This window comes from Rhinatrema bivittatum, chromosome 4 (assembly GCF_901001135.1).
Source record: "Rhinatrema bivittatum chromosome 4, aRhiBiv1.1, whole genome shotgun sequence".
In the NCBI taxonomy this organism is placed as follows: Eukaryota; Metazoa; Chordata; class Amphibia; order Gymnophiona; family Rhinatrematidae; genus Rhinatrema; species Rhinatrema bivittatum.
The window spans coordinates 24,132,021-24,154,507 of record NC_042618.1 but is presented as its reverse complement, the minus strand read 5'-3'; the positions used below and the strand labels follow the sequence as shown (position 1 = coordinate 24,154,507).

Sequence of the window (22,487 nt, the reverse complement as noted above, 5' to 3'; positions counted from 1 at the left end):
TCCGCATAGCCAGTCTCCTACTGATCGATTTGTGCAAGCCAGGTTGTAGAGACTAATATTAGGAAAACCCCAGCCACCCTGAGCGGTCGGGGTCATCAGTTTCCTTAGTGCTATCCGGGCTTTGCGGTTACGCCACAAAGAGGTGAAGCAGGGACGATTGAGGCTGTGCAAATCTATAGTGGAAATAACTAGTGGTAAGATTTGTAAGACATATAATAATTTGGGAAGTAAAGCCATCTTAAACAATGCTATCCGCCCTGAAAGAAATAAAGGTAACTCCATCCAACTTAGGGCCAGTTTCTTTATCTTTTCCAAGATTGGGGGAATATTCCTAGCATACCAATAAGCAGGGTTCCCTGTTATATGGACCCCTAAATATTTGATAGAACTGTCTACCCATCGAAAGGGAATGTCTGGCCATTTCTGGCGCAGGTGGCCCAGGATGTCTAGTACCTCGGATTTGTCCAAATTTAGTTTGAGACCTGAAAAGGAACCAAAATTGGCAAATGCCTTCAAGATAACCAGAAGAAGGGCAGGTGCCTGTGGTACAAAGAGCAGAATATCATCTGCGAATAGAAAGGTGTTAGATAGGCTTTGTTCTTCCCAAGTAGTATTGGCATCTAAGATTTGGTGTAATCTATGTATTAAGGGTTCCAAAGAGAGTATAAACAATAAAGGGAACATTGGGCATCCCTGATGGGTCCCCCTCGTTAGTAAAAAAGGCTTCGACAAACACCCATTTGCCATTATTCTAGCCCCGGGATTGGAATAGAGAACTCATATTGCCTGGTAGAAAAAACCTGCAAAGCCCATTTTTTCTAACGTATAACGGAGAAAAGACCACGACACCCTGTCAAAAGCCTTTTCTGCGTCAAATCCCACCAAAACTGGGTCTTCAAATTTAAGCTGTTGGCATAGGTGTAATAATTGTGCCAGCCTTCTGATATTTATGCTGGAGCGTCACCCTTTTACAAAACCGGCTTGGCCAAGTGAAATCAGTGTTGGTAGAATGTCTACCAGCCTGTTGGCCAATACTTTGGCATAGATTTTTATATCTATGTTAAGCAGAGATATCGGACGATATGCCGTGGGGGAGTCAGGGGGTCTGCCAGGTTTAGGAAGAACAATAATAGTGGCCATACGCATGGATTCCGGCATTTGCCCATTTGTACCACAGTATTAAATAGTGCCATTAGGCTGCCACAAATCTCCGTTCTGAGGGACTTGTAAAAAAATGGGGAGAGACCAATGGGTCCAGGAGCTTTAAGAGCATGTAAGCTCTGTATTACCATACTAATCTCCCCCTCCCAGATGGGACAATTTAGTTGGGATACCTGCTCACCGGTGAGGCCGGGTATAGTCAAAGAGTGCTTAAAATCCTCTCTCGCTGCTACGTCCTCTCTATCTGCGCTATAGAGCTCTTGGTAGTAATTCTGAAAAATAGTGGCTATGTCCTCTACCTTAGTGGCCAATTTGCCAGCTAGATCCCATAGCTGAGCAATGTAAGTGGGTTTCTACTCTCCGCGGATAAGGTTAGACAGCATCTTTCCTACCTTATTGGCATAGAGATATAAACAGTGTTTTAAGGAAAACAATGAGGACGTTACCCTTTTATGTAGCAACTCATTGAGCTCAGACCTAACTAGATTAAAGTCTAATTGAGTCTTGGTTGTAGGATTTAATAGAAGGGCTGCTTTGGATGCACTGAATTTAGCCGTCAGGTCTAATATTCATCTATTTCCTTTTTTCGGCAACTAGAGTATTCAATAATGTTACCCCGTAGCAGCGCTTTGGTGGTTTCCCAGAATAGAATATGGATAGACTAGCCGTTAAGCCCGTTAAAACGGGTGAGATTCCATCATTCAGACCGGCACGGTTAGAGCCGCTCTGTTCTCCACAACTTCCCTTTTCCTTCCATCCCCTCCCACCTCCTCCACAACCCCTTCCCTCTCCCAGTCCTCCTCCACTCTTTTCTCTTCTTCAGAACTTTTACCCTTCCCACTTGTTCAGTCATATCCTCTTCCCTTTTCCTTCCCCACTCACCTTCCCTTTCCTTCTCCCCTCTCCCCAGCCCTCCTCCACTCCTTCTTTCTCTCTCTCTACTCCACTTTACCCTTCCCACTTACTCACATCCTCTTCCTTCCATCCCTTCTCATCTTCCCTTTCCTTCCCCTCCCACCTCAACCCCTTCCCTCTCCCTCAGCCCTCCTCCACTCCCTTTTTCTGTACTCCACTTTACCCTCCCCATTTACTCACATCCTCTTCCTTTCCCTCCCACCTCCTCCACAACCCCTTCCCTCTCCCTCCTCCACTCCATCTTTTTCTCTACTCCACTTTACCCTTCCCACTTACATCCTTTCCTTCCATCCCTTCTCATCTTCTCCTCCCACCTCCTCCCACCTCCTCCTCAACCCTTCCCTCTCCCTCAGCCCTCCTCCACCCCTTTTTCTGTATTCCACAACTTTACCCTCCCCACTTACATCCTCTTCCTTCCCCTCCCACTTCCTCCACAACCCTGTCCCTCTCCCTCAGCCCTCCTCCACTCCCTCTTCTTCTCTCTGGCCCACCTGACACTTAAACGCCGCCGCTGCTCCTCCATTGGAGGTCTCCGAGGGGGTCTCTCTCTCGCGCGGGGAGAAGCAGTGGCGGCGGCACAGACACAGAAATGGGAGGTCTCCGGGGATCTCTCTCTCGCGCGCGCGCCGCTCCACCGGGCTCGGTGATGAGGCGCGCGCGAGAGAGAGACTTCCGGCGACCTCCCATTTCTGTATCTGTGCCGCCGCCGCCGCTTCTCCCTGCGCGCGCGAGAGAGAGACCCCACCGGAGACCTTCCGTGCTGCCGCCGCCGCTGCTCCTCCTCGCCACTTCAAAGAAAGCCGTCCCCTGGGCTCCCCTCGGACCGACGTGCTCATGCATGCGCAGTAGAGCTGCTCTCTACTGCGCATTTGCGGCACGTCGGTCCAAGACCATTTATATGGTAGATTGGTGGGCATTATTGAATATTTGATATTCCCTCCATTTTTCAGATAGAAACTCCCTGAACTTTTTATCCTGCACCAACCATACCGGCATTTTCGAGTTTGCCGGGTCCCTGCTTGTCCCCCTTTTACGCATATCACAGGTAACTGGGCTGTGATCTGAGATTACTAAAGTTTCAATGCCAGAACTCTGGAGTTGTGGGAATAAAATACCGGAGAACAAAATATAATCAATATGGGCGTGAGAGTCAACTGCACGATTCTGGTGAGTGAATTCTTTAGCTCCAGGATTTAGTATCTGCCATGAATCTAACAGTTGTAAGGAATCGCATAGAAAGGGAATGCCTTTAGTCGGGTCCAAGGGCTTCCCTGGCGAGTTTGATGTGCGATCTAGAGTAGGGTTGGCCACACAATTAAAGTCGCCGCCCATTATTATGGGTGCTCTTTTTAAGGACATAATTTTGGACACAATGTCAGAAAAGAAGGTATGATCATATTGATTAGGTCCGTAAATGGACACTAAAATGATATATTTGCCTAACATAAGGCCCTCCATAATAACATACCACTCACTAGGATCCACTATGTTACTTTGTAGTTGAAAGGAGATGGATTTATGAATCAAAATAGCTACTCCTCTGCTATGTGAGGACCCATGTGCTGCAAAAATCTGGTTAAATCCTTTCTCTTTTAGTTTTAAATGGGCATTGTCCCTCATATGCGTCTCCTGTAAAAAAAAACAACTGTTCCCTTTAACCGATTGATATTAGACAAAACATTTTCCCACTTTACCGGGGTACCCAGGCCTGCAACATTCCAAGAAAGATATTTCACCCCATCAGACATTGCTATAACAGAATATGAGAGTGAAGCAGGTATACCCTAATAAGCTGTGGCCAGATATCTTTCTGGAGACCATTCTAGTCGTCACCGCATTGTATCAGCATAGATAGGATAGTACAAATCAAGCCATTTTATTCTTAGTAAGCACCTATTGGAATGGAACGCAAGTATCCCATGTACCGTGACATTCTGAATTGCTCCCTCTCTACCCCTACCCCTACAAAAATTCTTAGAACAAAGGGTGCCATACCCTTTACCGGAAACCACTTTAGGAGCGTGCGGGTGCCTCTCCCCTTTTCATAGACACACCCCGCCAGATATACAGATAGAATCCTCAAGGACCCCCTAAATTATGTCCAGGTATTGTGCAACATTCTACGGGTCGCAGGCACTTACGCAAAATGATGATTTGTCCTCATAAGTCAGATTAACCACAAGAATAAACTGTTTTTTTAATGGTATAAACTTAACTAGCTTAACCCAGGTCTTCAAACATGAAGCAGGTAGCTCCTCACCGCAGAGGAATCAGCTTACTGGCTGCTGTGCCCGCGCAGACTTACGATAGATAATGAGTACTTGACACGGAGCTCTGTCATGGCGCTCAGGTAGTATTAGAAGCCGGGGTGACTTGAAGGAACTTCTCCGCCTCTTTAGGTGTGTCAAAAAATTTGATCCCCGCCTCTGACCAAACTTTGAGCTTCGCTGGATATAGAATAGCGAAGCGAATCTGACAATTAACCATGTCAGTGCAAACAGGCGCAAACATGCGTCTCAGCTGCGCCACATTGTTTGAGAAGTCCTGAAAGATTAGCAGCCATTTCCCTTCATATAGCAGCTCTTTCTTCCTGTGATAAGCTTGTAATAGCTGTACCTTGTGGGAGTAGTTTAGAATTTTAGCTATCACTACTCTAGGAGACTTCCATTCCTGCTGTCTGGGCCCGATCCTATGTGCGCGCTCGATTTTAAACTGGCCCACTAGTTCAGGTAGGCCCAGCTCTTTCGGCAGCCAGTTTTTGAAAGAGCTGCAGTAGACTGTTGTCCAAAATGTTTTCTTCGAGCTAGAGGACCCTACGTAACCTGTTTTCCAGGTCCTCTAGTTTTTCTTCAAGGGCTGCAAGTAGCTTTTCCATATTCGCCAATTTCCCCTGAAGTGCAAGCATGTCATCCTCCACTACATGTGTTCGACCCTCCACCACGTCTAATCTTGTTATATAGTCTGCCAGAGAGTTCTTTACCTCTGTTATTTGGGAGGACAGTTCATCGAAGCGGGGGTTCAAGGCAGCCACCACGTCCGATGTGATGAACGCCATGGAAGCCTCATTCCATGCCGTTTCAGGGCTTGCTGGTGTGGCGGCGGCCATTTTAGTCTCGGGCTTTGCGACCTTGTCTGTTTCCTTGTGTGGCGGGCAGGTAGACATTCCGTCTCAACCTAGCCGATTTGTTAAGCGGGGTAATTGGCGACCTGGTTCGCTAGTATTTGGTACCCTTCACGGAGATTTTCGCCACGATTAGTGTCACTGAAACGGGTTTTTCAGGGGAGAGGCACCCGGAGCGCGAGGTAGGGACATCCTCTCCACTCACCGCATCACGTGGTCTCAAATATGCTTTTATTGATATTAAATTTGTAACATTTTGTCACACATTTTTACATATTTATTTATTCATATATTTTATTACCTATTTATCTTTTTGGGTACCACTCTTGTTGTTTTCATGTTTATTTGTGGGGCTCACCTACATCTCTATTTGTTTTCTTGAGATCTGTGAACACCAAGGTGAGATGGATGAATCCTTACAAAATGCTTCAAAACAATACCATGCATGTATATATGTTAAAGAAGTAGACCCACCTTATGTGGTGCCATTAAGTCTATTTGAGGCATGCCCCATTTCTGAACTATCATCTAAAAGGTTTTGTTGTTCAAATCCCACTTTCCTGGATCTAGGAAATTCCTGCTTAGAAAATCTGCTTTCACATTTTCTTTCCCCACAATCAGGCCAATGCAATATTTGTGCGCTTTAAATGGGCATTCATGATTTAGTGCCCACTCTCTTAAAGCACGCCAATCTGCCTCTCCCAGACACCAAATTAAATATTTAAATAGGCTGCCACGGTAAAAAGAAAACACTAGGGAAATTTTTGCATCCTTAATGCTTATTTATTTATTTATTTATTTCGAAGTTTTCTATACCGATGAACATTGGGAACATCTCATCGGTTTACATAGAACAAAACTTAGCAACAAGCGCTTTACAGTGAAACAGGGAACTGAAATCTATAAAGATATGTATAATTTTCAACAATTTACAGATAAAAGAACAAATAGTGTGCCCAAGGGGGCGTAATAAGGTCAATATAAACAATAGAAATTATTTACAAAAGAGTCATATTTGACAGTCGAGACGAGGGTGCAAGGGAGAGGGTGTCATGGGAGAGAGGGGTGTTCAGAGAAAGCTTGTATGAACAGGTAAGTTTTCAGGTCTTTTTTGAATTTTTTTGGGCATACTTCTTGTCGTAGTGAAGGGGGGAGTTTGTTCCAGAGCGCAGGGGCAGCTAAAGATAGTTCTCGGGCTTTAGTAATGCTTCCTCGGCATCAGGCGCCCAGGAGAGGTGGCTATCAGCGGGTTAGGAAAATGGACACTCAATTTTACACGCGTCCGTTTTCCTAACCTGTGTTGGCCTCTCTGGCAGATTTGCTCCAGGTTGGTTGGATGATGCTTATGGACTGCAATTTTCAAATAATGCCACAGATTCTCGACTGGATTGAGATCTGTGTTGCGCTGGAGGTGGACCCTTGGCCTGGTGCAGGATTGGTACGGCCCTCTGGTTGGACCCAGAGCGCGCCTGAAACTAGGAGGCAGCGCACAGGAGGAGACAGAGGCTAGCTGGAGCTTCGTCAATAGCAACACGGGGTTTCCGCAGGTTGAGCCCTTGGGTACCCGTGATGCCTGGTCTTAGGTGGGCCTCGCAAGGTCTCCTAGAGAGGAAGCGCAGGGGTGTGCCCACCATGAACAAGGGTGCACGGTCGATGTCCAGGCAAGAATGTTCAGAGGTCATAGGAGGCCAAAAGATAGTGTCCAAGTGGATAGCGAGGATCAAGGTCAGAGTATCAGTCCAGAATGGTCAGCCGAAGCAGGGGTCAATACCTTTAGTCAATCCGGGAGTAGTCAGATCAGGCAGAGGTCAAGTTCCAGGCAGCGGTCAGATGAAGTCAGTGTACAGGCAGAGGTCAGGTTCCAGGCAGCTATCAGACGTAGTCAGTGAACAGGCAGCGGTCAAGATCCGGGCAGCAGCCAGACGAGGTCAGGAGCAAGCAAAGGTCAGTACCGTGAGATCAGTCCGAAGGGTAATACCAGGAATGGAGAGGCGAAGGAACAGGAGACGCTGGAACAGGAGACACAGGAGACGCTGGAACAGGAGACGCTGGAAAAGGAGACACTGGAACAGGCAAACTAGAGACTCCAGCGTGTACGACCCGATTGCCAAGGCAAGGAAATGGTGTCTGACCACTTCCTTAAATCTTACCCTCAATCAAGGTGCGCCGCGGACTTGGGAGCCGCCCCTGGCCTTTTAAGAGGCTGGGTGATCCGCGTGCGCGTGCGCCTAAGGGCAGAGCCGATGCCATGGAGGACGCCCAGCCCCGCCATGAGGCCTGGTGAGCGGTGGAAGGCCCGGAGGACGCCACTGCGGGACACCGTGGACGAGCGGAGCTTGCAGCAGTAGCGGGGGAGGACGACCCAGGACTCGCCGGAGCAGGGACGAGGTGAGCAGGCCCGGACGCAGGCCAAGCGCGGACGGGACGTGCAACAATCTGGACTTTGACTTGGCCATAAAAACATAAGAACATTAGAACATTCACCTTTTTGTTGTTCAACCACTCCTGTGTTGCTGTGGTTTTGTGCTTGTGGATCCTGCTTGTCCCAAGTTTTAGTTTTTTAGCAGACTGAAGCAGGTTGTCTTGCAGTACCTCCCTATATGTTGCACCATCCATCTGTCCTTCAATTTTAACAAGATGCCCAGTCCCTGCTGAGGAAAAGCATCCCCACAACATGATGCTGCCACCCCCATACTTTACTGTTGGGATGGTGTTTGCTGAGGAACGGACAGTGTTAGATTTCCACCATACATAGCATTTTGAATTTTAGCCAAAAAGCTCTATTTTTTGTCTCATCTGACCAGAAAACCTTATCACACATTTTAATTGGCTCACTCTGATTCTTTCAGGCAAATGCCAAATGTTCTTTGATGTGGTTTTTCTTCAGTAATTGCTTCTTTCTAGCCACCCTCCCGTGCAGGCCAGTTGTATGCAGAGCTCTTGATACGGCTGACTGGTGCACCTCCACTCCTGCCTCAGCCACTGAACTCTGCAGCTCCTTCAAAGGGATTGCTGGCCTCTCCGTGGTTTCCTTCACAAGTCTCCTTGCTCTGATACTGAGTTTTAAGGGATGGATTTATCTAGGCAGTGTCTGGGTGGTATAATGCCGCTTCCATTTCCCCACAATTGATCCAACAGTATTTACTGGGATATCCAAGCACTTGGATATTATTTGTAGCTTTTTCCTATCTTGTGCAGGCCCAAACCCCTCCCAGCCTTGCGGTACCATGATTATCGCATGCATTACTATTATCACGGGCGTTAATGCCATAACGCATTTTGAAGAATGACCCTGTAAGTTATCTGGATAAGTAGCATCACCCAGTTACGCCCATTGCCCACCCACTGACTATCGGCTACATGGTATAGCCAGATATTCAGTGGCTGCCACTTAGCCAGAGGTCCATAGCATTTGAATATGGATCCCATTATTGCCACGATATGTCCTGGGTCATTCTCTATGGTCGCAAAGTGCATAATAATAGACTTTGCAAACTGCCAGTAAAAAAAGCAAACAAACAAACAATTAACTAAGTGTAGGGAACAATATTTTCATCAGTAGTCCCTATATTCTGGTATCATTTACCAGGGATATTTGCCAGTTGTCTGATATTTTAAATTTTGGATGCTCCCTAAAAACATGGCTGTTTTTAAAAAACAGATTTTATATTGGAGTTTGGCCTGTGAGTCAAAGAATTATAATGACCTTACAGAGATCTAAAAAAGAATTGTTTTACCTTACGACAGGGCTACTGTGCTATTGTTCTTTGGAAAGGGCTGCTGTAAGATAATCTTTCAGATATATTATGTATTGTTTTGTTGTTCATTATCAATATTTACTACATTTGAGGGATTTGTGAGTCTTGTATATATTATATTTATGGTGAGGTCTATATTCAAAAGCATTTAGCCTGCTAACTCCGAAATTAGTTGGCTAAATGAGTACTTGAGCAATATGGCTAAATTCTAGCCAACTAAGGGGATTATTTTCCAAGCTGTGTTATGGGCTTTTTGCATGCGTTAAGGCGTTTTTCGCATGCGAAAAGCACCATATGCATGGTGTGATGCTAATTTAGAAAAAGGGTGGAGTTTGGGGCAGGATTTCTGGCCAAGTTGGAGTCCATCAAGCTAGGTTGAGAGAACACTGTACAAATCTCATCTTTGGGTGAGTTTCCTCACTCCGAAGGACATCAAATCGTCACAAGAGTGCACGGTTCTGTTCGTACGTCTCACTCTGAATGTCAAAGTGGCCCCTTACCCCTACACTAATACCTAAACACTTTGCGATAAATAAGCTATTACCATAAAACATGCCCCTCTTCCTATCGCATGTGATAGTTTGATGAATCAAGGCCTAAGTTAGAGGGCATTCTGGGGACGTAACTGGGAGGAGTTGAGTTAACGGGCTAACTCCAATAGTAAGAGCACTATTGAAAATACCTCCAAAGTTAGGCCTGGATTTTCTAAGGTCACAGATCTTAGAAAATCCAGCAGTAACGGGGGGGGCAGGGTGGCGAAGCGGGGGCGGGCCTGCAAAAGCCAGCAGCGATCGCACCTCTGCGGTGCAATCACTGCCGGCTTTCACACCCAATAGCGCCATCGTAAAAGGTGGTGCTATTGGGCATGAAATTGGCAGTGAAAAGGGCCCTTATCTTTTCGCCGTCGACGTCTTCGCAGCGTCCACCCCAGTGCCGCCCCGACTCCTCCCCTTCCAGTGCGGATGCTGCCCAGAATCCGCCCCGATCTAGGTATCGCACGCAAAAAGTCCCTTTTCGCGTGCGATCCCTTTTGAAAATGACCCCCTTAGCTAGGTAAGTTTATCCAGCTAACTTTTCTGACCAGACTATATCAAAATATGGACCTCGCATTTTTTACTCTGTCTGTTATTTTAAATTGTAATTTATGTATTTTGATGCACACCACTTCAAGCACCATTTTAGTGATTAAGCATATATAAACTGAAATAAATTAAAACAAACTGTTGCAAAAGTTGAATTGTGTGCCTTGCACTCAATTGTAATACTTGTGCAAGTCCAACTATTTTTGGTATCTCCTTATGTTGTACTTTTTTAAAATATTTAATTTCATAACCTTTAAGGAGTCATTTTTATACACCCCATGCTTATTTTGTTGTAGTCCTTGTAGTAGGAATGAGCCCTTTTTCTTAGTAAAATGTAATTCTTTACAGTGATTTTTGCCCAATAATCTCCTTGTTAGAATGACCAGTTGATATAACTTTATGCAAAATGCTAGTTATAAAATACAGACGATTCGCTCAGTGTGCTAAAGAAGACGCATTTCAGCTGTAATTTATTACTTTTAAATATGCTTTTCAAAGGCCCTGAAATACTTTGAAGAGCTCAACGTCTTGCACTACAGTGCAAGTGAAAAAACAAACATCTGCTAAGAGCTCCACACAGGGAGAATTTTCACAGGGACCCTAAATGGCCCTTTGGAAAATCGTGCAACAGATATGTGCGTAAAATTTCAAGGCAGGCTCATACGCGCAAGTCGGGTTTAAAAATGGATAGAATATATGTCCATATTTAATGTTGCAAAATCCCCCTCTTTCTGTGTGGTGAGTGTGAAAAACACTGTTTAATGCTGAAGCTGTAATCTGGAATGTGCTTATTTGCTATCCAATTTTTATTCAGTAATATTGGGTGGATGCTTTTATGCCACTCACTATATTCTTTTTTTTTTTTTTCTCTTTATTAGTTTAATCAAAATTACAAAGGTTAATCACTTTGCACAGAAACCAAGAAATAAACAACATTTTTCACAACTTACAACTGCTACATTAAAGAAAAACAATATCATTTGACTTGACCCCAAATATTTTCAGTAAGGGGGGGGGCTTACTGCCGGAAATATGAGGAGATAATCACATCAAGAAATTAAAGAAAAAGAACAAGCTTAGCGTTTAATAACTATTCTCTTTCTAATGACTCGACAGTAGTACCTTCTTGGACTAAGGGAATGGGGGGTTAACCTCTTTCTGTTTTCAAGCAAAACCTTCAATTGTTCAGGTACAAAGAAAACATAAGTAATATTATCTAACGTTAATATGCAACGACAAGGGTACCTGAGCATAAAAGTTGCCCCTATTTGAGCGGGCTTCCTGTCTCAATGACAGGAACCCTCTCCTCCTTTCCTCCTTTCCTGGGGCACCTTGGCCAAATCCTGCTCTCATATTTTGGAAATAATTCCTCATTACAAGACTAAGATCTTGTGAGGAAATGAAGGAAACTAGGAGAGTAGACCTCTCTATTATTTCAGAAGTGGAAGTCTCTAAGGAGGCTGTTAAATTTGCCAGCTCAATCCCTGGAGCAGCTTCTTCTTCTCTAGGCCTCGCATGTGGCATGAAATACACTTTATTCAACGTGGGAATATTCTCTGGAGCTATCTTTAAAATATCCACCATGTATTTCCTCAGCGTTGTTCTCGGTTGTTCGCCCATAACCTTAGGGAGATTTATAAACCTAAGGTTTAAGTTCCTTGCCTTATTTTCCAACTGTTCCAGTTTTCTATTAAGGGCGATACGATCCTTCACCAAAGCTGCTTGAACATCTTGAGACTTCCTTTCCTGTTCTTCTAATCTCTGGATCTTTTGCATTGAATTCATACGTAGAAGTTGCAACTTTTAAGGAAACATCTGCTTGCCGTTGAGAATATTTATATACTGCCATCCCCAGTTTGGTCATCAGCTTCCAGAGAGCGTCCATGGTCACTACTTCAGGTTGGGGGAATAAAGCATTTCCTGCTTCAAGCTCAAATTCAAAAATATCTTCGCCATTAAAGGCATTCAAAGTGGAAACAAAGTCCCGATTTCAATTTGCCGTCAGCAGCCCTGCCATCCCTTCCCCTGCCCCTTCCAGGCCTTGTATCTCACTCCCATTTCCCGCGGTGGCTTCTGCAGCTGCACTCCGAAGCCCTGTCGGGACCGGTGCAGCACTCACCGGACTCGAGAAATTTTTTGGGGGGGGGGGGGGGGGGTCGGCGCTGGAGGCGTCCGTGAGTCTGGAGGGCTCAAGCTGGTCTCTCCAGGGCCGACCGCGGCTCCTCCCGTAGTCACCTCCCGCGGAGCACGGCTCCTCCGTTCCTGAATAGTTTGCTGCCTGCTCCGTGATAGTTCGCTGTCCTGGTGGGAGGGATGGCCCTGCAGGGCACACGCGAACCCGTCCTTTCCTTTTCGGGGGCACAGTAACACAAGGAACCAACGCAGTTGTGGAGAAAAGCGGGCAGCTACGGAGCTGTGCTGCTAAACCGTCGCCATCTTGGCTCCGCCCCAACCCTTCCGCCATTCACTATATTCGAATAGGAAATGGGAGCATAGCTCAAAGAAACTATAATAATCCGTTCTGGAAGGGAGATATAAAGAATTACAATTATGTGAGGCCTGGATTTTTTGCAGCCTGCTATACATTTTCACCGGAGCAGTGTAAGAGTTATCCAAAGAGGATGGTGTGCAGCAGCTTTCAAGATCACATAAGGGCTGGCTTTACGATTTGATAGGATTGGAGTGTGGGGGATGGGAGAAGATATAGTGGTTGAAGGCCCTCCGGCTCCCACCCCCCTCCAGAGTCCCCGGGTGCCACAGCAGCACCCTTTGAAGTGGACAGCGGGAGCAGGCTCCTCCATGGCACAGCTGCACTCCTCTTTGGCCTGGGTATTTTGTGCCCTTAAAATGTAGTGCCATAGGCAATTGCCTATGTTGCCTAGGCCTAACTCCAGGCCTATTGAAACTATGAGAAGGAGGAGGAAAAGGTAGCCATAGGGCAATAAGAGAAACAGACTGGGAAAAAAGGACCATCTTACATTTCTAGTGAGCTAAGGAGACATGGCGCATGGATGAAATAAATGGCAGTGGGATCCACTGTCTCCAAGAAACCTAAGTAGCAATGCACACTGATCCAGTGGCAGTGCCATGTGGAGGGAGCTGGGTCTGACACTCTCTGGGCCAGCGAGAGCTATGGATGCTGCAGAGGCTGTGCTCCCAGCCCAGTCACTCTGTCACACCTAGCCTCTGGATTTAGGGCCCATGACTGCATGGCCTCCAGCTGAGGGCTCTCGCTGCAATGACTGAGCCAAGTGAACTGAGTGGGAATACAAGAGGGAGGAAAAATCCCCATGTAGTTAGGAATAAAACATGCATGGCGCCATCACCCAGCAGAGGCTGATTCCAACTGAACTGGAAGCCCAACAGGAGCAGGGCCAAAAAAACAAATCAATAAAAAAGGCCTGAAAACTGAACAGTTTTTGCTACAGGATCCAAACCTCCAGCTTATGGTTACATCCCAGCTTTAAACCACATATGTAATATAGTAGCTTGGCACTGTCCTTTCCATTTGGATTTCACCCAAGGAGGTGCTATATAATTTCAGACACCATGCACAAAGTCTGCGGGTAATTTTTATCTGCAGACTATACACTAATTTTCAAAGAGAAAGTACGCATGTACTTTTGCTATGAAAATTATCCAAGAAAATTACTTGCAAACATTTATACCTGACAATATATATGGGTAATGTTTCCGTCGAAACTTAGATGCATATAAAAAGCTATGCGTAACTCCCTAACTCCGCCCCCAGGAACGCCTCCTTGATATGCAGGAAAAAAGACACGCGTGCAGGCTGTACGTGCGTATTTGCACCCTCACATTGGGCAGGCAATTTCCTAAAAGACCCATTTCCATGGGTGACACATTGTTTTACTCTCAGAAGTGGCTTGGAAAATGAGTCTAGCTAATGAAAAGTTCTGCCACTAGCAATTTACCGAGTAGCATTTTTATAAAGCAAAAAGCTGCATAACACCACATGAATCGATATTTTAATACATGAAATGGTTTTTGCTCCTGCCTCTACACGGCCTACGAGTTTTAACCATGAAAGCGTTCATTGCTAAAATCATGTCTGATCAAACATTAATCTACCAGCTCATTCGTCTGATTTAACCGTCACTTGCCTGAGAATACAAAATCACTCATGTCACAAGAATTCCCTCTAGTACTTCTTTTTATCTCACAAAAGACACAAAACTGAAAATGTGCCAGTTGTCTCTAGAAGTCTAGATGTATGCACTTCTGTTTTTCTAGTACATGTCCAAGTGGTCTTTGTAAGGCTATAATTACACTCCATCCATGCCAATAATCATTGTATTCAACTTTATAAAAAGAACACGATGTATTCCTTATGTATACACTACACAACCCCCCCCCCCCTTCGATTTGAAAAATGTGCTGACATCCAAAATTGCATACACTCAGGCTCCATTTAATAAATAGGTAATACTATTTGACTGTGCAGTGTAAAATGTTGAAACACACTGATTTCCCTTTGTACATTAGAATCCCTCATGATCAGTGCAATCCTAGAAGATGCATGTGAATAACAGCAGACACCTTTACTCTTTACTAGCTATATAGTTCTCTTGCTAACTTGTCCATCCCTCTCTCCTGTTAATCTTTATAAGATCTCTTCCTGTCTCACAGCCATTTCCATTTTAGTGTTCAACCACCATCTTGAGTCAAATAGGAACAGGCTCAAACTACTCTTCTTTCCTCACAGCTCTTCACCTCTCTCCCTCTCCCTCCTCCTGTCCTCACCCTTCAGTACATGTCACTCTCTGGTAAATTAACGTCTCCCTCTGCTCCGAACTGTGGCATTATCTTTGACTCATCTCTTTTTTTCCCCTGCTCATTAATCACGCCTACTTTACTGAGTGGGAACAGCTGCAGTACACAATCAGAGGGAGACTGAACCTAATGGATACAAGTCTTTATTGAATCTGCAAAAGGTGTGCATCTGTGACTAGATCTGCTGTTACTAAGTAAACCTTGAAGCCTTCAGTCATCCAGGCTATTCTCTCCTTTACTCCACAGCTGACCTTGCAACTGCTTATAATATGCTCTCATCTAAATAAATCTTCCATTTCCCAGAATAACCTACTGCACTCTTATATTGTTCCTTCTAGCTTGCAGATCTGCTTCTAAATTCACCTTTCAGTCTCCCAAGTTTACTTCTGCCTTCTTTTGTTATCTTCACCACTTACTGGTCAGTCATTCTTACTTTAATTCAAACTTTTGGCTGCCTTCTTCTCTACTAAATGAGGTTCTGTTCCCTCATATCTTAACCTTATCTATATGCTAATAATAAACATACCCTGTCGGTGTGGACTCAGGGCACTTCAGTTGTCCCACACATGTGGTTAAGAACCTTTCACTATTTCCAAAGACACCAGTGTAGCTGAAAAATTGCATTTTTAAGAAAAAAAAAATATTTACAGCCAAAAAACCCTTCATAAAGGTCTAACCTTTGGCTGTTAAGGTAGCTGCTGTAAAAATGGCCAGCCAGTGGTATACAGAGGTCCTTCTATCACTCGAGGTAAAGGATCCCCTTCCCAAATCCGAAAATAGAAAGAAAGTGAATACGTGGCTGGAAATATGCTGCCCAGCCACAGATGAGAGGCAGAGAGCAAGGAGCTAAGGATCTATTCACTATGTCCTACAGACTGAGAGCAGGCAAAGTTTTACAAAAAAATGTGCTTCTGCGATTTTTCACAGGTTTCCATGTCTTTTGTTCTAAATTTGTTCAAGAGCTTCCATTTTGCATGTCAAATCATGCTTATTACACCACTTCCCTGAACAAAAGCTCTGCGTCATCAGGTTTTTGCACCTTTCCCTTTCTAACTTCAGATTACATCTTGTCTGTCCCAAACATTGACACTTTTCATTTTTCAATTTACGCTATTGCTTTTAGCTTTCATGGCCTCTGATTAAGCCTATGCAACATGACTATGACCTTCATCCCTTCCTGTATTGTACTGAAAGCACTTTGACAAAAAGCACTACATAAATCCAACTAAAAATTCAAACACCAATAAACATTGCAAACAGCTGTTCAGCCAAAATCCATGTGCATACCACCAAAATAAAATGCGTATGGGAAAACATGCGGCACTCAAAATTATGAATTAAATTGAACATTTTTTATAATATTGTTTATTGGATGCATTGTATTAATTATTTGTTGTTCACCTCCTTGAGACATTTCCGAAAAGGCAGCATACAAACTAAATACATTTGTAATGCTCTGACATGCAAATAAAACTGACAGTTTCAAGAAAAGAAGGTTGGAGAGAAGAAAAAACATTTCTTATCCATATTATTCACCCAATTAGACCCTGAGATTATGAAAGAGTATAGTGAAACTTATTTATACCACATTCTCTTTTGTCTTTCCTAATTTGCAGAAGGGTCTCAGTGGGGTGGCATCACATGTAAAAAAGTACAATGCTATCAACTCATGGAAAATGAGAAGATTTACCCATATTATTTCACCAGAAAAGCAAACACAAGAGTAAACCTCGGACAATATTTAATTAAAAAGAAGAGATGGTATTGCTAGTAAAAACTAAAACTGGTTGTTCTGGTTATTTCATCAAATTATTCTAGTTCTTGGTCAGGTGCAGACTAATTCTTTTTCATTTATGTTCTTGTACAATCAAGGGATAAAGTACAGATTTCTTGATCTGGATTTGGTACCACAAATTCTGCTCTGTTAACTCAAGTATACACTAAAGAAAAACATGTTTTAAATAAATGGCCTTCTATCCAGTTTCAGTTCTATTAAATGCACAAGCAGCTTAATTCCCATTCCTATAATATTTTCTTTAATAAACCTGTAGAAAATTACAAAACACAATTGTTTTAGGCAAAATATAGAATGTTCTAGGGCAAAGATCAAAGACAAAAACTGTATGCATGTGCTCTAGATCCTGAATGCAATACTAATTCTTCCTAGCTTAAGAGGGCCTGCCTGTAATCATGGGGCCTCAGTTCAATTTAGCTGACAAGGACCAAAGCAATTATCTTTCTCACATAAGCTATTCATTGCCTGTCACAATGCCAGTCCTGCAAGTGACAGCATTCCTGAAGGAAACCAGGGAATACATGTTAAGGGGCCACGTTAAAACAGCAATCTGCAATAAAATTTTAGAAAGTACATTTACCTGAGCAGATAGACTGCCCTCTCAATATCATTGAGTTCTTCATCAACTGTCAGTCTTTCTATTTCTTCAGGAGTCTGTGGAATGAGATACCAAATCTGTCAAAGCATTATCATATCTTCCCAGCTTTAATACTGCTTACTGATACATTTACAGAATCTTGGATAACAGAAAATAAACATTTATTTGCCCCTTCCACAACAGGGTTTCAAAAACCAGTAAGAGAAATCAATCATAAAGAGGTTAATGCACTTGCTAGTGCCAACTCTTTAGTACAATAGCTCCTTTCTCCTAATATGAAGCAATGTATGAACAATTAGGGAGGAGACAGTGAGGCAATTAATATATTCCCTATGCAGTTCTGGCCTTTAACCTCTCCATTACCTCTATTTGTATATATTTTTTTTCTTCTGAATTTTAATAAATGTCACTGTGGTTCTCATGGTGGCGCTTTGATATGACAGACTACAGCTAAAATAAAGAGGATCAAATTGTAACTGTCTCATTACAGGTATTTCTCATCTCTACTGAGGTTGGGTTTTTTTTTTTATTTTATTTAGAGAAAATAAAACATGTTGCAATAATATCAAAGCTTTATCTTTAAACGAAAAATCAATTTGAAATAAATGCTGGGCATCAAGCCATTCCATCGGGTTAGCTTTTCTGCAAATGTATAACCTTAAACGCACAAAAGTTTAAGGCGATCGGATGCATACATACCTTCAGACTCCTGCGGACAGGTCTTTCGATAATAGTAAGTTCCTGGAGATCCTCTATGTAGCCGAACAAGCTGTTTTGCCCAAAATCCATTTTGGAAGGAGTCTTGCCGGGGTTGCCTGGAGGGTTCAGAGCGCTTCACAGAGCATGGTGTGTCCCCGGGGCGAGTGGCATGGCACTGGGGCGACACGGAGAAGGGAGAGCCGCTTCCAGCCCTGAGGCTTAGGGGGCGACGCGGAGAAGCCTCTACCAGAGCCCAGAGAAACGCGAAGCAGCCGGGGAGGAAAGAGCTAGCGGCACAAGCCCGGCTCCAGTTACCATCCCTGCCCGCTGCAGCCCCCGGACCGCAACTTTCCCTCCAGATTCGGGCCACTTCTATCGCCGCGATCGCTCGCCCAGGAAGCCCAGCATGCTGGGCGCGGGGATCCTGCGAGGAGGCTGCGCCAGCGCACTTCAGCGCCCAAGCCCTCCGATGGACGACGAGTCGGGCAGAGAAAGGAGCGAGTGGAGGTAGGGATCTGCTGGGGAATGGTTGTGTGTGTAATGATTGGGTTTTTTTTCTCTCGGTAACGGCCTTCTTCGTGTATCCTGTTTCTGATTTTCACTGCATCAAAAAAGGAGCACAATTCGTTCTGTTTGAGGCTTGGCTATTTTTGTTGTTGTTGTTGTGTTATTCCTTTTTTTTTTTTCTTTGCCGCAGAAGGTTAAAGAGAAGGGGAAGGAACCATCTCTGGCGGCGGCGGCGACAGCCCGATGACAGGTTACAGGAACACGGGAGGGTGGGACACGCCGAATATATCTTGAACGGAAGCTGACCAAAAAGGAAAATAAAACGAGACTGGTTTTTTGGTTTTGTTTTTTTTTTTTTTTAAAAAGAAGAAGGTATCTGGAGAAGAACTAAAGCCGATTTACGAAGAGAAAAAATAATTGACTCTGCTCGTGCCCAAGGTAAAAAGTTCATTTCAGTAATCTCCCTCCACAGGCATGGGACAGACAGCAGGCGTTATGGTGAAGAACCCTCCCGAAGCGCCGATTGCTAATGCTAGAACTTAAAAGAAATAAAAACTAGATAGTGGATCATCCCCCACCCCAGAACAGGGGTTAAAAAAATAAATAAATTGGATGAAGCAGCGAGGAGGAGGCAGTGGATTGTGACCAGCGCTTACTGTAGTTCAACCCGTCGCTATGGCAACGCACCGCTACGGCGAGCCCGGCGGCCCAAACTTCCTGCCGCCAGGCGTCCATGTTGCAATCGCTTTCCAGGGAGCGTGAGCGCGAACGTGTTTCTCTCTCTCTTCTCTCTGCCCTCCCCCACCCACCCCCTGCCTGCGATCCCCGACCAAGCGGGCTGAGAAAGCGGAGCCCCTCTCTGGCAAGCACGCTTTCCGTCTCTTGAGGCTAAGCGGAAGGATTTGTCTGTTAGTGGTAGCGCCTCGAGGCTTTGCGCTGTGAAATGCCGGGGGGGGGGCCTGCAAAATATTCTGTACAGGGGAACAGGCGTGGGAAAAGGCCACTCTTATCTTCTGAGCTGCCCCGAATATATATTTTTTTCCAACGTGAGAAAAAAATCACTGTAGCTGATTATGGGGGGTCAGTCACCCCCAGCACACACCTCTGTTTTTATTTATTTATTTATTTAACATTTTTATATACCGAGGTTCTAGAGACAAAATCACTAAGCACTTCGGTTTACATATAACTATTGAAATGACTGATTTGAGTCTTACAGGGAACAGGAAATACAGAACTTGGATATACATTTAAACTCAAAATGACATAGAACCTTTAAATAACAGAAATAGTAAATGAATGGTAATAAAACATATAACAGGCGATTGTATGAGAAAAGAGCAAAATGAGATATTATCTGTGGTTGTTTGGCAATGAAAACCATGAACATTTGCATCCAGTGGTTAGGAAGGATTAAGATCGAATTAGGCGTAGGCTAAGGAGAAGATCCAAGTCTTGAGTCTTTTTTTGAAAATAATTGGGACTCAGATAGGGTTAACGGTTCACGCCGGGTTGGCCAAACAGGCCGATCCAGTTCTACGGTTCAAGGCAATCTACTGTGTGAGGTGAGGGATGAGATGGCGCGTCCTGCACTCATGGGGGCCAATGCAATATCGTGCCCAGCAGCTAGCGCACAGCTTAATGTGATTGGACGCATGTCCAGAACCCCCGATGCAATATTGTAATTAGCGTATCCAAATTACCACTTAGCTTATAGTGCTCATCACATGTAAATTCCATGTAGATGTAGCTATTAGCTAATCCCCCAAATGCAAAAAATGTCCAGCGCAGCCAATGCACCCATTGCAGTGCAGCAAATGTTATGCCAGCCCAGGGTTGCTGTAAAGGTATGCCAAGCTCAAGGGCGCATTGAAAAAAAAAAGAAAAATCCTGCTTTCTGTGATTCCTTCAAATAGTATTGTAGCGATACTAAGTAGAAGGAACCAAATAAAGCAGATTCAGTTAAAAAAAAAGTTAAAAAAAAAAAATTCAAGATACACATAGATTGAGCGTCCATTTTCCTAACCCGCTTGACAGCACCTCTCATGCACCCTATGCCAAGGAGGCGCTAGGAATGCACAAATTTTACCCAGCACCTCTTTTTTTTTTTTTTGCGTGACCCTTAATTTAAATATTGCATCGCATGCCAAGAAGAGGTGGTTGAGTGTGCTTTAGGAAAAATGGGTGCTCAATACTGAGTGCCTCTTTTCTGCGTACAAATATTGCATCGGCCTCAAGCTATGGTGTGGCGCAGGTCAAATCAGTTAGCAGGCTAAGGTAGGAGGATCTCCTCTTGGAGTGTTAATGAGCCAGATTCTCTTGGAGCCTGGTCTTTTCAGTGATTTGAAATGCTGGGGAAGGGTGGTGAAAGGGGTCAGGGTTTTCAGAGATGTGGCAATAGAGTTGCCACATCAGGCTGGCAACCCTGTCACCCTCCCAGGAACCCTACCACATGCCCTCCCACCCTGGGGAAGTGGGAAACAGGTGAAATGATGAAGGTGTATGGGTATGTAACCCTAATACAGTCTTGCTTCCTTTCATGATGTATCTTGTGCCCTTTAATCCAACTCCCCCCCCCCCCCCCCCCGATGGCCCTCTCCGCACACAATTAAAAGTTATGAATTTATAATAGCAGATTTTACATGAAAAAGAACAAAGTACAGTGTTTTGAGGTAAAAGTACCACTTAAATAACATGTATATTATATTTATATAGACTGCTGTGGTGCCAACCCGAAAACCCTGCAAAAAAAAGCCACGTGGTACCCATATGGCCTGTGTTGAGTGTGGGCTTGGCCCTCAGAAAGCCATGAGTAAACTGAATTACAGCTTGGTAAACTTCTCATACCCAATCAGGCCCTAAAACACCAATACACCTCCTACTAGGAAAACAGAACAAGCCTAGCTGCTATATGACCCTACACAGAAACTACACACTAGCAGAATACCTCACCTTGGTCAAACTTTTAGAACACAAACAAAACCTCACCAAATACAGAAAAAAGTATAGATTATGCAAACAAAAATATATATAGAACCTGAATGTAATCCACTTTGAAAAGTCTGAAAGGCACAATATAAATCAAAGAAATAAGAGACATGTGATGCGGTGATCCCGGGAGGACGCTCCTAACTGGGCTCCAGGTGCCACCCCCCGCAATCAGAGGTAAATTGCTACATCCATGACCCAAACAGATTTTTTTATCTCCTTTGGGCAGTTCTTATGAATAATGACAAACACGTGCAAATCTCCTACTGGTATGCCCCCTAAGTCAGTGATAAAGGAGAAGGAAAAAAGCAAGATATGCGTGGAAAAAATGGCCGCCGCAGCCGGGCCCGATCAATGAGAATGCAGTGAGTGCAATAACTACTGCAGTCTCGGAAGCCCTTGCTGATAAACTTGCAATACTAGCTTAAATTGCAGAATTAAAATAATCCGTAAGCGATTTTGGCCTAAGATTAGATAACGTGGAAGGCCGCGTGGAGGTGGAGGACAAGGCAATGTCAGTGGACAGAAAGTTGCTACAACTCGAGAAACTGGTTGTGACACAAGGTGAAAAGCTGGAAGCATTAGAAAATCGTTCAAGGCGCAATAATTTGCGATGCACTGGTATTGGAAAAACAATCGAAGAGCATAAATTGGCAGAAATACACAATGGCTTCCAGAGGTTCTAAGTATACCGCAGCTAAAGGGGAATTTGATTATTGAGAGAGCGCACAGGCTTGGGCCGAGGAAAGGAAATGATAACAATCCCCGTGTTGTTATTGCCATATTTCTAAACTTTTACCACAAAGTTTTTGAGAATCTGCCTGAAGCACAAAAATATGTTGAAAAACTGGAAATTCCAGAAGACATATGGAGCAGCATATAACATGTCAGGCTGTATACAAAAGCATCCCCGTGAATATTATTTATAACCAAAATTTTCAGAACTAAAATAGTCTACTGCCTCCCCCTCCAATCCCAGTATGGTCCCCATATATCTTGTTATCTATCAAACTGATTTCTTAAAGAAAAGGTAAGTTTCTCCATAAGGGCAACATGTAACAACGTCGAT

The 22,487-nt window shown here is 44.2% G+C and overlaps 1 protein-coding gene across 4 annotated transcripts in view; it reads right to left on the bottom strand.

The window, feature by feature from the left end:
- The window catches only part of PPP4R4 (protein phosphatase 4 regulatory subunit 4), a 553,487-nt gene extending 534,860 nt beyond the window's left edge, over positions 1-18,627 (bottom strand). For all 4 annotated transcript variants that reach the window (XM_029597867.1, XM_029597868.1, XM_029597869.1 and 1 more), the window contains exons 1-2: positions 17,924-18,627; positions 17,207-17,280 (exon numbers count right to left, since the gene is read on the bottom strand). In XM_029597867.1, the coding sequence (XP_029453727.1) occupies positions 17,207-17,280; positions 17,924-18,013 (164 nt within the window). In that variant the 5' untranslated portion in view covers positions 18,014-18,627. The remainder of the gene's footprint in view (positions 1-17,206; positions 17,281-17,923) is intronic.
- Between the last annotated feature and the right edge of the window lie 3,860 nt (positions 18,628-22,487).